At 41.1% G+C, this 18140-nt stretch overlaps 1 protein-coding gene across 3 annotated transcripts in view; it reads right to left on the bottom strand.

Annotated features, from left to right (window-relative positions):
• kank4 (KN motif and ankyrin repeat domains 4) overlaps positions 1-18140 on the bottom strand; it is a 73823-nt gene that overhangs the window by 2701 nt on the left and 52982 nt on the right. For all 3 annotated transcript variants that reach the window (XM_030726544.1, XM_030726546.1, XM_030726545.1), the window contains exons 2-9: positions 16702-16775; positions 12689-16126; positions 7429-7522; positions 3283-3546; positions 1618-1702; positions 1056-1275; positions 805-947; positions 160-360 (exon numbers count right to left, since the gene is read on the bottom strand). In XM_030726544.1, the coding sequence (XP_030582404.1) occupies positions 160-360; positions 805-947; positions 1056-1275; positions 1618-1702; positions 3283-3546; positions 7429-7522; positions 12689-16126; positions 16702-16720 (4464 nt within the window). In that variant the 5' untranslated portion in view covers positions 16721-16775. The remainder of the gene's footprint in view (positions 1-159; positions 361-804; positions 948-1055; positions 1276-1617; positions 1703-3282; positions 3547-7428; positions 7523-12688; positions 16127-16701; positions 16776-18140) is intronic.

Below are 18140 nucleotides of genomic sequence, written 5' to 3' on the forward strand. Positions count from 1 at the left end.
TATGACCCAGGCGGTAGAAGCCATGTGACCATTAGTGGAATGGTCAGCAAATAATTAGGTGTCAAAATGAATCGGTGAAACTCTTGTAAATGAGAGGTAAAACATCCGCAAGTTTATAACAAGTCAGCCTAATTTCACCTTTACAATCTAAGAGTTTACCTTATCTGTGAGGCTGGTATCACAGCGACCTGTCTCCAGCAGCAGGCGAGCGATGCGCGTGTGCCCGTGCTCGCTGGCGCACATCAGGGCCGTAGATCCCTCATGGTCCTGGGCATTTACATCCACACCGCAGCTCAGGAGCAGCTTCACCATGGCAACGCGGCCATGGCTCACCGCAAGCATGAGAGCTGTCTGGCCCGCCTGGAGAAAGAGTGAGAAAAACAGAGATTAGAATTAAACAGTGAGAGGGCAGGAATGAGGGGAAGATATGCTGGATAAGGAAGGAGAGGGAGTTAAATAGTACATTAACTTGTTATACAAACACACACATGCATTCTGGTGACATTGAGTTGCTCCTGCAGTCTTAAATATTATCCATTTCCTTTTTTATGATTTCTGTATAGTTTCCACTAAAGAAAATCTTGCGGCTGAGAAAAAATAAACATGTCCTCCTGTAAAATGACCTACATTTTCTAACACCCCCTGATTTCCTTAGGGAATCTATTTAATTCCCAGACTTGGTTTTCCTATTTATTTATTTTTATCCACGATAACACCATGTACACACCACAACAAACTGTCTGACATACATTTTATTTTTAGGTGCACCCAATGTATAAGTGCAATTGCTGCCTGTATACACACCTGTCTGGAGCGTGCATTGACATCCCCCAATTTCAGCAGTTGTTGTGCCACTTCAAGATCATCGGGGCTCTCAGCAGCCGTCAGTGCAGCCAGCATCACTGGAGTATAGCCTGCCTTATTGAGATTGTCTGTTTCGCACAAGCCTGAACATACACGGAAAGTGAACAAAAGAGATGAGACTAAACTTTATACACGGTTATCCTTCCTTTAGTAAGATTTGCATTCTGTGCTCAGGTGTTATTGCATCTCACCGGTATCCAGCAGCAGTTTGACCACGGGGAAGTTGGAGTGTGACACACTGTAGTGCAGAGCCATATTCCCATTGCCGTCTGTCAAGTTAACAACATATGGCAGGAGAGTGGGTGTGGTCAGTCCCACTTGTCGCAGGTATAATCTGACAGTATCTGCCTGTGAGTCTTTTTGACTGGAGACTCTGAACCACTCCTGGTAGAGCACAACTAAAACCTGACGCTGAGGAGAGAGACAGAAAAGAAAGTGAAACACTTTCATAAAAAAAAAAAAAAACATAAAAAATGTTTATTCTTCAAGCACAGGAGCAGTTTGCATTCTCAGTCTAAGTAACAACACTATAAAAGTAATGATTTCACATTCCTCTAAATCAAACAGGCATTAACAAGGACTTTCAGAGCATTGAGCACTATTTTAAACCTGATTTTGTAAAGAAAAATTGCATTCATTTCCCTAGCATCAAATGGTACATAATAAAAGCCTGATAGATGGACAACCATGTATAACAACTCTGCAGTTAAGTCAGCTTAGATTTTTATTAACTCCAGTGAACGAAATCCTTACCATTTCTTTATCTGGGGATGAAACCTCCTCCATGCGGTCCTTTACATAAAGGCATGCATCTATAAACCCCTTGTCGACTTTTCCCCTGAAAACCAAAACCAGACGACACAGCAAGCAGAGTCATTGTGGTAAGCCTGGATTAAATATGGCCAAGAGTTTGCTTCTGTGGTTCCTGTCTAAATTCTGTCAGAGATAATAACGAGAATTTTTTTTTTTTTTTTTTTTAAATGCCTCGCACGCCTCCGTGGCTTACTCACATCACTCAACAGTCTGACACATTGATAGCACGCGCAAACCTCAACACTTACAGTTTGCTCTGATTCACTGCCCATTAATATCCAGAGAGTGCTCAAACTGGCCATCCATCATGCAAACTGAGCATCTCAGGTGGCATCAAGCCTGAGTGGGCCACAATGTGACCTGTACCAACGTTCCAGCTATAATGCATACGCACGCACACACGTACAAGCACACCCACACATACCCACAGAAATGATCAGACAGGTGCTGAATGATGAGTTAATATAAGCCCTGCCTTCTCCCCACTGCCTGGCCCCATGGTCATCAGCCCTGTTCGCATACCTGAGACTGATAAGTGACAGGGAAGACAACACTGCTGGTTATTTGCTTTGTCCTGGAACAAAGTGTGTCTGTGTGCCTACTGCAGCAGAGCACCTCATATGTTTAGTTGCAAGTTATATGTGTGAAGTTTACAATTAAAGTATATGTGCGGCAACAAGTTTAATGTATATATGGCGATGAGTGTGTACAAGATTTAAAAAAGATGTCAGTGTGGTTGTACAAAATTCCAGGTAGGTATAAATGTGTGTGAAGCTTTTTTCAGCACCTGTCCCAGACAATGTACTCAGATAAAGCAGTGCACAAATGATCGTTCTAATATTTGCATCTGGTTTTACGCAACCCTGAGCAGAGAGTCTCCACAGTTACCTACATGAATATTTGCTAATATTTAACACTGAAAACCATCTTCTACAGTTTGAACATGAGTATTTTGATCAAGTTGCTGATAAGGTGTTTAACAGACCTTCCAAAATTTTCAATGCCAAAGTAAATACTGAGTATAGCGTCATCAATTTAAAGATTTATGCTCCTTCAGAAATGTTAAAACATCACTTCTTTTTTATAATTAACAACAACCCTCTACATAGCTTGATTTATTGATAATTACTTTATTCATTTAAATGCTCTGAATGTGTTTTTTTTCTTTCTCTGTGTAAAGCAAATATTGTATGGTTCACACTGCACACAATGTCTGTGAAAACTAAGTAGAATAAAAAAAAAAAAATCCAAGCTCAATAAATCTTGTGTATTTGTGTTAGCTTGAGTGACAAAATGAATGAAATGAGTGAACATTGATAAACTTTACTCCCTACAGTCTGAATACGCTGACAGTTATTATCACAGAACAAACTTCTAGAAAATTCTGCAAATGTCTGTGTTTTTTTTGTTTTTTTTCCTGGCTGCTTCATAAATATTCTCATTTCAAAATTTGTAGGAGAAAACACCCAATATAGTAGCAGTTTTTGGAGAAACCATTTGGCATCACAGTAGGGCCAAACTTTAGTTACATTTCTGACGAGGAACACCTACAGTGCAACACCATAACCCAGCAGTAGATCATTTAAGCTCAGCTGCCTGTCTCACCCTTCAGCCTGCTCTTCCAGGAGCTCCTGACTGCTTTCTGGATCAAGCAGACCTCTTTCAGCCTCCTTCTCTTCAGCCACAGCACCTCCTCCCTCAGCCGGGACCTCTGCATCTTTTCCCTGAGCCTCTGCTCCCTCCTCGGGCTCCTTCTCAGGCTCCTTCTCCTTTTCCTTCTCTGCTTCTGGTTCTGAGCTGTCTTCCTCCTCCACCTCCACCTTTGACTTCTCATCTCCACTGGACTCCTCACTGGACGTCGTCTCATAGCTTAAAGAGAACACAATCAAGAAGACGACAACACACTGTATGAGAGCTACACAGCAAAATCATTCAGATCATCCCAGATGCTAAAGCTTTCCAACACTCCCCACTAACAGAAATCCACGCAAAACATTTTGTCTGTTACGTGTTTAGAAATATTCACAGAATCTGCTGCAAATCTAAGTTCGTGCATACATTAGCAGCCAGACCAACGGAGCATCTAAGCTGGTAAAACTAAAGTTAAGTCAACTCCAGCCGATGTTAGGTAAATACTAACAGGTTATTCCCCCCCAGACTTCACACGTGAGATGAAAAAGATGTTTTTCTAATGCAGCCTTGGCCCTCATATCCCAAAAAAGAATTTAAACATACATAAAAAGCCACAGACATGTTTGCACACAAACATAAGCAACCTTGGACAAAACACAACCTTGTTCGGTGAGAAAAGGCCAATGATGTGCTGGGGGAGGCTGCTGGAGTAGCATGTATATAAATGTGATTAGTGGGGCGCATCATCGAGCCACATCTGCGAGGCCGCTGATCGGATAAGGTTATACTGAATACCACTGATTTATACTTATTTGTAGACACACAGACACACCACAAGAGACGTTCAGGGGCCACAGCATTCTCTAGATTCCAGAGGAGTTCAAGACAGAGCAAAGATAGGTTAGACTATCCAAAGGGATGAAGTATAAACAGCACACCACTTCCTGGTGTGGGCAGGAGTCTAAAGATAGTCAGAGAAAATATTGTTGTCTGACATGTCTGCATATTTCAGAATTAGGTGGTGGAACATGGAGATGGTCGAATATTTATAGGAAAGAACAAGGGTTGAAATATAAGCTGCAGCAAGATAGACTAGATGTCAACAAGTTTAATATAATATATTAAAGTTTATGTTTATGAGGAGTAGATTCTTGTAATGCCACGGGTATGTTTGCAGATCATTGTGTTAAAGGGAGGAAGGAATAGACTACACCACAACAGTCTGGAAAAACACAGCCAAGGTGAGCAGGTCATAAAACAGTTAAGCCCAGGAATGTAAGAACAGGAATGCAGGAATCAAACAAGTGGTACACATGATGGCAGCTATTTCCTTTTTATGCAGGAGATTAAAATAGCCAGGAATTTTAACCAGAAATACTGTAAATGGCCAAAACAGGATGTAAAGTTATGGCGTGAGCATCAACAAAAAAAAAAAAAAAAAAAAAAGATTTATAATCTTATGGAGTGTCTCAGTGTGGTCTTGATTACTTCCTGTTTTACTTTGAAATTTAGCTTTCGCATTGTTGTAGTTTTACTTCCTGCTCTTTTCCCTGTTTTGTCATCGTCTGCCTCATTATTAGGGACGTCACAGGAACTGATACCCCTGGTACCTTTCGCTACCAAAATTCTGAAAATGTAATAGTACTCTTCAGTACTGTGGGTACTGTAGATACCACAGTCGGGCCGTGTAGGGTTGTCAAAAAATGTATATTCAGATTCTTATTGATACTGGATTAAATACATATTTGCAACAGTACTAATATCAACAATCCAGCTGACACAACTTCACACAGCAGCACAGGAACACAAGCAGCTGATCATGTGAACAGCAGCCGACACCCGGCTATTTATGAAGAATTTCATGAAGTGAGTAAAACTCCTGTTTCAACAACAATTAAGTATTAAACAATTATCATAAACTTTAATCTGGCTGGCACGTGTTAGCCATTCAACTATTAGCAATTACCCACATTAGCTGTCTTTAAAGTCATCATGGCTGTGGCTAATAATAAACAATAATGTAAAGTGGTAGCAAAAGTTGACCCAACATGCATCCCAACAGGATAACACAATTATTTGTGTCTAAAAAGTGTTTTGTTTCTCTCAAAGTCCCAGATTGATACTGAGAAAAGTCTTCCAGCAACAGCACAGAAACAGCGGCAGCCTATCTCACCACCTCTGATCATAAAAACAAGATAACACAAATATTTTAGAAATCTGTCAAAAAAACTAGAGATGACACATGGAGCATAAAATTTAAGTATAACATTCAACCACTAAAACTAATTTTTCTGCTGAGGAACGCAAGTAAATGACTGTAATTTGGTATCTTAATCAAGAAAAGCTTTACTATTTTTCCTGCATTTTTTTCTAACACATTAATTAGAAAAATTAAATTAGAAAATTCATGGATAATGACAGTTATATTTTAGCATTGAAAATATCACTCCGATTAAAGAGCTTGAGCATACTGGTGAATTACCAATCGCAGAAATATAAAAAAAAATCATTTTGCTTTTTATCATGTTATTTAAGCACTTAAAGCAGTAATTCTCAAACATGAGGGGGGCATGAGGCCACTGCAGGAGGGCGTGGGTGACAGGTGGATGAATGTAAAGTGAAGCTAAGATAGTTCATTTAACTTAGGCCCGTGGCATTTTTCAAATTCTTCATTACACATTTACTGGTGAGTCGAACAAAATTCCATCATGGATACCAATTTTTTGTGGCCATTAAGTTACTTACGTGTGTCGTACACTGAATGTGACACATGAAGCAAACGCAAACAGAAAACATAGCATTGCATTCGCAGGGAGATGATGAAATGAATATAATATGTATGAAAATACAAAGAATTGGATGATAACAAATTTTAAAAAACATACGGATGTTAATAATGTGTGAAGATGCTCATGTTTTGTTGAGACTGGCCCACCTGTTAAGGAGGAGAAAGGGTACATACATATATACATACATACATACACTATGATCATTATAGTAAGATATACGGATTTGAAAAACTGACGTTAGCCTTCTGAGCTTTATTCTATTAAACTTCAGTTCCTTTCTCAGATTTAATGACTGGAAACTGAAGGGTGCGGGGCGTGCCAGAAAAAGTTTGAGAACCACTGCCACCCCTTTACTTAAAATTCATCAGCACACATACACACAAACTCACACAGACACCCACTGCATCCAGCATCAGCAAATGCTGACATAAGCACGCTAGCACAAATCACTGAGGTGCCATCAACAGAAACTATGCCTACATATCAAATAATTTCAAACACAGAGTAATGCAGGCACATTTGCACAGTAGCAGAAGCAGCAGCGAGGTCAGACTCAGGTCAGTCTGTCTTTAGTGAGCCTCAGTGACTCACAGCAAGAAGCAGATGTTTGAAGCACAGCTTGACGTACAAGTTTAAAATCGAGTGAACAATGACAAAGCTTTCATACATGGCTAAATGACAAATAATTTAGAGTAACACTGCTGCACAGACAGTTTTTATCTTGAATGAATAGAGCCTTTGTTATGAATGGACCTTACGTAGCCTGAGATACAGCTGCCTAAAAATCCAAACTGCAGCCTGTGGATTTCTACACATAAGGATGAACAAATACAATAAAATAAATCAAGCCGACTAACTCAGCAAAATTTCCAAGATGAACTAGACATACCTTATATTTAAATGAAAAGCTTATCGTACTATTCTTAAGCATTTGAGACTTGAGATATCATTATCACAAATATTCAAATTGAAGTCAATTTCTCAGACAGTCCTGCATCTTTTGGTCTTTCTGGATCAAAGCACGTTTCACATAATGCGGGGTTATGTGGATTACACACAAAACTTTTTGATTTTTGTGAGTAATACATCAAACTGAAGCTCATTTGCATACAGTAACAATTTTAACCTAATAACCAATACTTTTTTTTATAAACTAAATCAAGATAAAAGGGAATATTATTTGACATCAATCAGAAACGGTGACGCATTAATACTTCTGTAAGGATGAAGACTGGCAAAAGCCTACAAATACAAGTGCACAAAACACACCTCAGCCCACACAAAGATATAAATCACAAAGATTGGACGATGATTAAAAGGAAGATTTTACCCTCCATTCACCCCGACAAACTTCAGGTTTTTCTTGGCTCCCTTGTTCCCCGGCTTGCCAGCTGCACCATTTTTCTTCATGATGGATTTGAGACCTGGTGAAGAGGAGGACAGAGGGAGAGGCAGAGGGGAAGTTGAAAATTAAAAATGAGGAAAGCAAAAATTAATTAGGTTTCTGTGGAATTTGGGAGTCTGTATGCATGTTTTCTGTGTGTGTATATTGAAGTTCAAGTGATCTGAAATGCCCTCTCAACTAAACAGTATGTTAGTAAGGACCTTGTAGTGTCTTATTTTAAGATCTGTCACTTTACAAGCTTATGATTAGTTTTAAATTAAATAAAGCTTTCAAATTTAAAGAATCTAATAGTGACGGACTATTAAAAAAAAACACAAAAGACACGCTCTCTTATTTCGCTGGACTGCCTTTAGCTTTGATGATGGCAGGCATTCTCCGTGGCAGTGTTTGAATAAACTCGTATAATTTCACAACATTTGCATTCATTTTTTACTTGTACTGATGGATGGGAGAAACAGACCACTGTGTAAAGTCTTCTCCAGCACATCCCAAAGATTCTCATTGGTCTTGACTCTGTGGTCGCCAATTCATGAGGGAAAATGATTTCTCATGCTCACTGAAGCACTCTTTTACAGTCTGAGCCAGATGAATCTTGGCACTGTCATCCTGGAATATGCCCTGCCCATGCCATCAGGGAAGAAAAAACATCTATTGACGGAAAAAAAAACGGTCATTCAGTATATTCAGGTAGTCAGCTGACCTCATTTTTTGGGCATGACCAGCTGAAGCAACCCCAGATCACAACACTGCCCCCACAGGCTTGTATAGTGTATATCACTCCATCCACCTCTCTTCTTACCCTGATGTGGGTAAATCTGGACACATCAGACTACAGGATGTTTTTCCAGTAACCACAGTTCAATTGTGATGCCATCTAGCAAACTGAAGGCTTTTTTTTTCAATTAGTCTCTCTAATAAGTGGATTTCTTAAGGCTACACAGTTGTTTTGTTCTAATCCCGTGAGCTCTCTTCACACCGTGCATCAGAAATGCTCTTATTTGACCTAGCTCTGAGCGCTACTGTGACTATTTTACAATTTGATTTCACCAACTGTTTAAATGATCTCTGATCACAGTCATTCAAGATTTACACAAAGATTTTTTTCCCAAATGCATTCTTTTTCCTCAAAGATGAACTCGCATCACTATCCTTCCAAGCTCTAATAATGCATTGGATAGTTCTTAGCCTAATTTTAGTAGTTTCAGCATTCTCCTCACTTGTTTTCTTTGCTTGATGTGGGCCAATAATTTGACTCTTCTGATACAGAGTAACATTTCATAAGCATTTCATATCCCTCGCTTAGTCATACTATTCCAAAAGATGTCTGAAGACACAATAAGATTGTTACCATTTCAACTGTCTTCAGTTAGAGAACAGACTAAAGGAGGTACTAACATGAAGCATCACTGCAAGGTATTCAGCCACTACATTAGACCAAAATCTCCTACTAATATTCAGTTGAGTTGAGGTCTGGTGACCGGGCTCTGGAAGAGACCAGTCCCCTCAGGATGGAGATGTTTGATCACTGGATCATGGGTGACTACCACAAAGCATGGCAGAATCACCGGATCCTGGCACTGTGGGGTTAAAGTCCAAAGTTTCATAAAAGCGATAATTCTACAACCCCAATTCCAAAAATGTTGCTAATAAAAACAGAGTGCAATGATTTGCAAATCTCATAAACTCGTATTTCATTCACAATCAAAAATAGAAAACATATAAAATGTTTAAACTGAGACATTGCACTACTGCATGTAAAATATTAGCTCATTTTGAATCTGACGGCAGCAACACAGTTGGGACAGGTCCGTGTTTACCACTGTGTAGCATCCCCTCTTCTTTTAATAGTGAACTGAGGAGACCAGTTGCTGAAATCTTCATTCTTGTCTGACATAGGATTCTAGCTGCTCAACAGTCATGTGTCTTCTTTGTTGGATTTTTTGTTTCATGATGTGTCGAATGTTTTAAATTGGAGAAAGGCAGGCCAGCTCAGCACCCGGACGCTTCTGCTACCAACCCATGCTTTTGAAATAGCTGCAGTATGTGGTTTAGCATTATCTTGCTGAAATATGTAAGGCCTTTCCTGAAAAAGACATCATCTGAATGGAACCATATGTTTCTCTAAAACTTGCATCTACCTCTCAGCATTGATGGGGTGCCCTAAGCTGCTAATTCTGCCCTCCCATACCATCAGAGAAGCAGGCTTTTGAATTGAATGCCGATAACAAGCAGGGTGGTACCTCTCTTCTTTAGTCCAGATGATGCAGCGTCCACGTTTTCCAAAGAGAATATCAAATTTCAATTTGTCTAACCACAGAACAGTTTTCCATTTAGCCTTGGTCTATTTTAAATGAGCTTTAGCACAGAGAAGACTGGTGTTTCTGATTCATGTTTACATATGGCTTCTTCTTTGCGTCATAGAGCTTTAATGTGTGCATTTGTGGATGACACGGTGAACTGTGTTCACAGAGAGTCATATCTGGACGTGTTCCTGAGCCCATGCAGTGATTTCTATGACAGAATCATGCCTATTTTTAAAGCAGTGCCACTTGAGGGCCTGAAGATCACCAGCATCCAATATTAATTTTCATCCTTGTCCCTTGTGCACAGAGATTTCTCCAGATTGTCTGAATCTTTTGATGATGTCATGCACTGTAGATGATGGCCTCACAATTTTACATTGAAGAACATTATTCTGAAATCTCAAATTGGCAAACCTCTGCCCATCTTTACTTCTAAGAAACTCTGCCTCTCTAAGATCCTCTTTTTAGACCCCAATCATTGTACTGACCTGCTGCCAGTTAACATAATTAGTTGCAAAATGTTCCTCCAGCTGTTTCTCTTTAGTACCACTTTTCTAACCTTTTGTTGCTCCCATTTCAACCTTTTTTGCCATCAAATTCAAAATGAGTTAATATTTTTCTTGGAATAGTCAAATGTGTCAGGAATTGGGGTTGTAACTGAGTGGTAGCTCATTAGCCTACAGACAACAATAATTTACAAAAGCTGAGTGGATTTCTTTGGGCCAGTGTTATCTATATGTCAGTCTTTTGTGTCTCTATGTGAATGTCAGTGATTTTGAGCCTGGAAGATACTGAAAAAAAAATAACTCTGGATGCAATGAGCAAGTGCAGATCATCAAATGATGTGGAAACCTTGTGTTAACACAGAACAGAAAATCTAGAGCTCCATTTGCAGGTTATACTCTAGTTTTGTTGTTGTCCTTGTATAATGTGAGAGAACAGTATCACACTGGGGAGAAAGATGACTTTTGTTATTTGAAGTGCATGACAAAATGAATTTGTTAATGTAACAACATTGCTTGCATGATGAAACTTAAAACAATTAAGACTCTTGAATTGAAATCTCAAGCACATATTTCAGTTTATAAGAGATTCAACTTATTTCAAGTTCTCCAAGTACACATGAGGGCCTCAAAGTATTCTCCATGGAAATATACACCGGTCGAGAGTACACACCTTATTGACAATATCCAACCTTGCCTTTGTCAGGCCTACTTAATGTATGTAACTGTACAAAGAATTGATTCTGTGTGGGCTCCTATGCTGACTCCCCTTGGCTCTGAGCCCAGTATAGCTGTCTTAGTTGTGCGTGACAGCAGACATGGTGCAGAGCATCTGTAATGTTTTATGCAAGGACATAAGACCATAGCTTTGAGCCAAAAAACACCAGTTAAAAAAAAAAGTCCTAGAGACCACCATCTAAGAAGACTGATGATCTCAATAGATCTTTTAAATCTGTCCCAGAAGACAACAACAAAGAGGGAGGCTGGGCACATATTTGGAATTTGAAAATATCCTCTTGCTAATTCCTAATAAATAAAACAGTTGTGTGACTTAACCTTCCTTCACTTTGTCAGAGATAGTTTGCAAATTTTTGCATATCTCCAAAGTTTCACTTGAGTCACGGAGGACTGAAATGAGAGAACTTCTCTTCTTTTTTTAACATACAAAGAAGACGATGGCTGGAGTAACATGAGGTTAAAAAAGCCAGGTTGGGAAATTTTGTGTCAGCCATAGGAACCTCATAAACAGTATAAGTCTGACACCAGACAGACGCACGCACGCACGCACACACACACACACAGAAACACACCTCAAACCACACTTAAAAACACTCTTGTACCATACTGTGCTCCCAGCACTGAACTCTACGTGAACTTTGAAACTAAAATATGTGTGTGATAGTAGAGTGAATGTGTATCATGGCCAGAAACAGGAGAGGAAATATTTTAGGGGAGAGAGTCACCATCAGTTTGATATATGTGTGAGGACTGGTGCTTATGTGCAGATACACGTGTGAACTTTGCTGTATGATTGTCTATGCATATAATATGTGGAACAAAAAATGTGTTTGATGTGCTGTGGAGGTCACTGAACCATGTCATTTTGCCAGTTTTTAGTAATGTGTTTTTTTTCCAACCTTATAATATGACAGAAAAAAGCCTACCCCCCCCCCCCCCCCCCCCCACCCCCCACCCCTCATCATTACACTTCAGAGTAAAACTGACATTTACTGTACTGGCAGTGCTTAGTGTGTTTTGTGTTCTGCGCAATATGTCTTATATTAAGAATGTCTGTGCTCTCCAGAAAGAAAAGGCACATCAATTTCAAGGTGTTATCATTGAAAGAAGTCATGCAATATCATTTATTTCTATCTCAATCCCAGTACTGCGTATCTAAAAATTGAGGCACACTAAAACTTTTGTGGTACTATTATAGTGCTATTCATAGAAGCAGAAGAATAGGAGCAGTATGGTTTCAAGTTGCAATGGAAAAAAAAAACTCTAAGCGAGACGATAAGAGAGAGATCTGCATGCTGTGAACACGCTGCTTGTAAGATCTCCACCTATACGAGTGAAAGCATGGAAATGTGTCTAACCACACTGAAGATGTTTGGCTGTTCCTGTAGGATTTCCTTCAAGGGAGAGAAGTAAGGATGGGAAATCAATGTTCCAAGCTACTGAGCTGTACACATTAATAATACTTCATGACAATTGGAGATCATAAGGGACATGTTGTAATTAAGTGGCATGGCTAATACATCGTTTTTGCTTTGTAAAGGGATCCATTTAGTGACTATCAGAGAGAAATGGCTTCAGCTCACTGAGTCTAATACAAGTAGGTGAGCAGCTTTCAGACAGACAAATGAACCACAGGCCTACCTTGTTCTTGCTGTTTGCTGGCAGCAGCCGCTTTCTGGCTTGGGGAGTAGAAGGCAGAGAGGACGCTGAGGGAGCTGACCAGTTGGCTCTGAATGGAGCTCATTTTGGAAGGACCAGGTTTCCCTGTTGGTTTCCCTGTTGCTGCTGCTGGGGCTGCTTTCCCTGCAGGCTTGGCTGATGTTGCCTTTCCAGGCTCTGCTCGTTTCCCTGTCGTCTTTTTCTGTGCGCTGGGGATCTCCTGCTGGCTGGCTGTTTGTTGAGCACCAGAGCTGCTTCCAAGATGTGCCCACTGCTCTCCTAGTAGCCCTGTTAGACGAGTTACAACTTGACCCAATGCTGCAGGCGATGTTGGTGACTCACTGGAGCCTCTACGAGGAGGCTGGCCCTCACCAGTGTCACGACGTGAGCCTTGGGCTTCACTTGAGCCACGACGTTGACCTGCTTCACTGGAGCCTCTGCGCAGTGACTGTGTCTCACTGGCATCTTTGTGAGGGGCCTGAGCCTCACTGGAGCTTCTACGTGAACCCTGAGGTTGAGTTTGAACATCACTTGACCCTTGGCGAGTTGGGTGGGTCTGGGCTTCTCCTGATCCACGTCTAGGAGTGTGTGAGGCACCAGACACCCTCTGTGGTGCTTTCAGTTCTTTTGAGTCACGTTGGGCTGCAGAAGTTTGAGACTGGGCTTGAATTGATTTAGGCCTAACTTGGACTTCACTAGAGCCTGGAGACACACTCTGAGTCTCAGCCTGAAGCTGAGCTTCAGATTGCTTCTCACCAGACTCCCCAGGAAGCTTCTTTGCTATGGTGTGGTCCTCAACCTCAGGCACAGATGGTGTTTGATGTTTTACCTGTGTTTCAGAGAGCTGTTCTGGTGACCGAGCCGCAAGCTGACCAGCACTCTGTTCCTGCACCAGGGGCTGGGTTTTTGCCTGGGGCTGGGTCTGCTGGACTTGACTTTCACTAGATCCCCTACGAGGACGCACAGGCACCACCTGAAGTTGAAGAGGTGCGGGCTGTGCTTGCTCCACTGAGGGTTTCTTGCCTCTCTGTGGTCTTACAGGAGCTGCTGTCTTCACAGCTGTATTCTCAGCTGTCACTGCAACAGTGTCAGCGGCTACAGTTTCTTTGATTGTTGCACACACAATTTCTCCTTCTCCTGTTTCTTTCTTCTCTGTAGTCTCAGGGGCAGCCGGTCTTGTTTCAACAACTTCTGTAACTTTTTCTGTTTCTGAGTCATCGTGTCCAGGACTCACTTTAATCTCATTTTCTCCCGCTTTAGCAACTGAACTGGCACACTCTTCATCCTTCCTTACATCTAAAGTTTGTGTGCTTTCTACAACTGCAGCTGCGCTCTCTGTTAAAACTTCAACAACCAAACGTTCACTCTCTCTTTGAATTCTTTCATATGTTACCCTGTCTTCTGTTCTTTCGCTCACCGCTACTTCTTCTCTTTGGCTGCCTGAGTTTTCACTCACTTGACTCTCTGCTTCTGCGCCTCTCGCTGGGTTGTTGTCGTGACGTCTTTCTGTCTCCGTCTCAGTCTGCTGGTCTGCTCTCTGGGCTACCTCTGTCTCTGTTACTCTGTCCACAGTGTCCACCCTTTCTGTCTCAGTCCCTCTGTCCACACTGCTGGCCCTCGGCCTCTGCGGATGGTCTGTCACCATTTCGCCTTCTGTTTCTGTGACTTGGTTTACCCTTTCGGCCGTTGATGTCTCGGTCATCTGATCCTGAGTGATGATGCTCTCTGTTAATGTGCCCCGTTCCATGCTGTTGGCTCTGGGCCTTGGTGGACTCACTGCTGTTATCTCTGCCTCTGTCACCTGGTCATGCACGTCAACATTTCTAGTCACTGGTCCTTGAGCTACACTTTCAGTCTGTGGTTTGGGTACACACACTTCAATGCAGATTTTATCAGTGTCTGTCCCCTGATCAATGGTACCAGGTGATTCTGTCTCTGTTTCTTGGTTGGCACAGTCTATTCTTTCTGTCACCGTCCCTGTGTCAATGCTCTCTCTTCTTGGATGTCTGTGTGCTTCTGAGGTACAAACCTCAACTCTCATTCCTTCGCTCAATTGTAGTATTCTCTCCTCTTTTAGCTTGTTCTCCTCTATTTGTTGTTTTAAAAGCGCATTTGTTCTCTCCAGCTCTTGGCTAGCCTGAATAAGGTTACCTTCCAGTATCATTAGCCTCTCCTGCAGCTTCTGCATACCATCCAGATCCTCAGGTTTTCCTTTTTTTGCTGCAGCCTCTGTTTCTTTTAAAGCCATGGTAAGTGATATTAATTCATCCCCTGCAATGTCCTGTGCCAGTTTTTCCACTGCCTGCCCCAGAGGACTCTCTGTGTCTTTTTGCTTGTCTGATTTTTCCAGTGAGTGTCGCTCCAATTCTTGTGCTGACGACACACCAATTTCTCCTTGTGCTGAGCTCTCCACCTCTGACGATAACACTTTAGTTTTCTTTGCCCCATTTTGTTCCTCCTTGCCTGTTACTTGCTTTGATGGCCCAAGCCTTGAATCTTCTAAACCTCCAGTAGGTTGAGTCTTTAGAACTAACTTGAGCTCCTCTGAAGGTCTCTGTTCTTGTGACTGATTATTTGTCCTAGGATCATAACCTGTTGGTACTGTGGTGGAGGATTTGGAAACCTGGGCTTGGGCTTGGGCTTGTAGTTGAAGAAGCAGCTGCTCCCTCTCCTCCCTCAAAGAGCAGATCTGAGCTTTTAGTTCTGGGATGGTTTTGACTTGTTCTTCTAGCTCTCGAACCCGCTTCAGTGCAACAGTAATCTGCTGGTGAAGACCTGCCCGATCTTGGGGGACACAGCGTCTTTCTGTTACATCTGGTGAAGCCCTGAACATGTTTTCTGTTGAGCCGTTTTCTGGTGTTCCCACGATACGATCTGGACTGCTTGAATCTGAACTTTTACGCTGCTGTAGAGTGATGGGCATGCTTGATGCTCTGAGCAGATTTGGCCGACTCTGAATCCCTCCAGTTTTATCTTCAACACCACGAGCCCCTGTGCCTACGTCATCTCTGGGTTTAGTTGAAACATAGCCAGCTCCTTGACTGGTGCTCCCCCTGCTGCTCTGGCTGGAAATCACTCCTTCGTTTGCTCGGAAGTCAAAGATCTGTTGAACCTCTGACACTCTTGATTTAGGCTTGGGACCCAGGGTAGATGTCCCAGACCATGTACTGTCCTTTTCCTTCGGGGTAGGCCTTACTCCATGCCCAGGAAGGCTAAAATTTCTAGGTAGAGTGCTGAATTTAGGTGGGCCCTTTACCCTGCGCTGAATGTGGACCCTTTTGATTGTGTTGCCTTTTTCAATATCATCAACATACTTGAGGAAATCAAGATCCAGGTGGAAGCCATAGGGAGTCTCCACTGAGTAGGGCAGCTGCTTCCTCTGAACACCACCCTCACTGGCCTTGGACTGAAAGCCATTGGCTGTAAAGAATTAACATGAAATGATTTATTAAATAAGTCATTAGCTGGCGCTGATTTTCATACTGCAGCTACAAGTAATAGTCATAGTAGCTGATATGAGAGAACTAAAAATGTCCAATGAGTTGACAATAAAAATATGAACCAAATCACACATCATCAGCATTATTAATTCTTTTCACCCCCTTGTGCAAGCAGGCTGTACTGTGCTGAACACACAGTGCTTCATTATGCAAAACCTGATCACTTACTGGGAAGTAATTATCATGCAGTGATTGCGCCAAAACAAACTAATCAGCATGTAAAATGCTGCTCATGCTGTGTCAACTTGTGAATGCAGTATAAGATAGGAAGTGGTTATCACCTGAAGGAAATAAGTCCTCAGCTGTTTTTGGCCACATAAAAGGAGCAAGCTAAAGATTTCACCTTTTACGTCAGGAACTAGATTATATATTGAAAAAAACCTGAGTTGGAGTCTTGCTGCACTTTTCACAGTAGTAAAAAAAAAAAAAAAAGCTGCTGCACGTGTTAGAAGCAAAGGGGACTGTTTGTTTAAATACAGGCTTGGTGAAACTCACCACTTTTCTTGTCCATCATGGGAGGCAGAGTCCTCAGTCATCTATTTGTGTTTGCTACAGTTGGACCTAGCAGCCTGGAAAAAACAGAAATGGAAGCAACGTGAGAAAGTGAAATACTGCCCATCATTATCATGTGATTAGAAGAAAATTCTACAAGAGTAAAATTTATGGCATTTACACCATGCCTGCATAATTTTTAACATCAGGAAAATCCTTTCATGCATTTCAGTGGTCACTACCACCACTATGCATGCAGTTTGTTGTTATAGTTGCATATCAGCCAACACAGTGGATTGCTTGTGCATCATCCCATACACTGCTACATATTGGCCAGTCATTGGAAGTTGTTTTTGTTATTTTTATTTGTTGTTTGGATGTAATTAACAGGATCAGGATTAGTCAATACTAACAGTAGCGACAGTGGATCCGAAGATGCAATATCATTTTGTGTTATTGTTTTTTTTTAAATACATATTTTTCTGGTTCAGAAGTCAAATGCATGACGTCCAGCTGAATGGGCATGTTTGTAACTACAGTCAGATATGTGAAAGGGAAAACAAAAAAAACCCATGTTTTGTAAAATGGAAAAATTCCTTAATTCCTACAGTACTGTGCCTCATTTCATGATACTTTGCTAGGAAAATAGGAAATAGGTAAAGCCACTTATTGAAACATTGCATGTTTAAAAAGAAATATGCCATCAAATTTGTACAGTCTTGGGTATTCTGTTGAAGACAAAAATCACACTTATGTATACCAAGAAAAAGCAAAAAAATAATAGCACAGTGAAGTTAATTGCAGTGCGACTATGTCCATAAGCTTAATCTGCCTTTTCAACCTTTAGGAGAGCTTTAGGTCATCACCCTTGAGGACAGGCCCACAAATGTGGCCACTTTGCATCATTTGTTCCACATGGAGAAGCCAAGAAACCTGAGATCTTTTTTTTTTTTTTTTTTTTTTAACAATTAGTCTATTGCAGAGTCGACCTAAATGAAAAGGAAAACAATTCAGAATGTGGAGTCAAAACTTTTAAGGGCTTAAATCTTCCTAATAAAATATCCAATACTTACAGTAAAAATCCAGGCAATTTGCTCAACTTTGAGTGAGCTGCACAGTTCAAATCCATATTAAATGAACACTTAAGCCCTTCCAGCCAAATATCAGCTCTAAGGCTATTTAGCAAATAGGCACACATTATTCACCCAATTTCCATGCAAATTTACAGCACTGCAGAGAATACCTGCTATGTAGGAGACATATAGCACAAAAGTGCTTGAGGCTGTGGTTTAATAAGCACTGGAGTTCAAACATCAACATGTGAGGTAGCTTGAGAGGCTCAAATTAGCATTTTCATTATATTTAGGAGATCCACAACATTATATGTAGTATATGTATTAGAGCGGATGCTACAGATAAGTGTTTTATACCCCTCACTAATG

This window comes from Archocentrus centrarchus, chromosome 4 (genome assembly GCF_007364275.1).
Source record: "Archocentrus centrarchus isolate MPI-CPG fArcCen1 chromosome 4, fArcCen1, whole genome shotgun sequence".
NCBI classification, from domain to species: domain Eukaryota; kingdom Metazoa; phylum Chordata; class Actinopteri; order Cichliformes; family Cichlidae; genus Archocentrus; species Archocentrus centrarchus.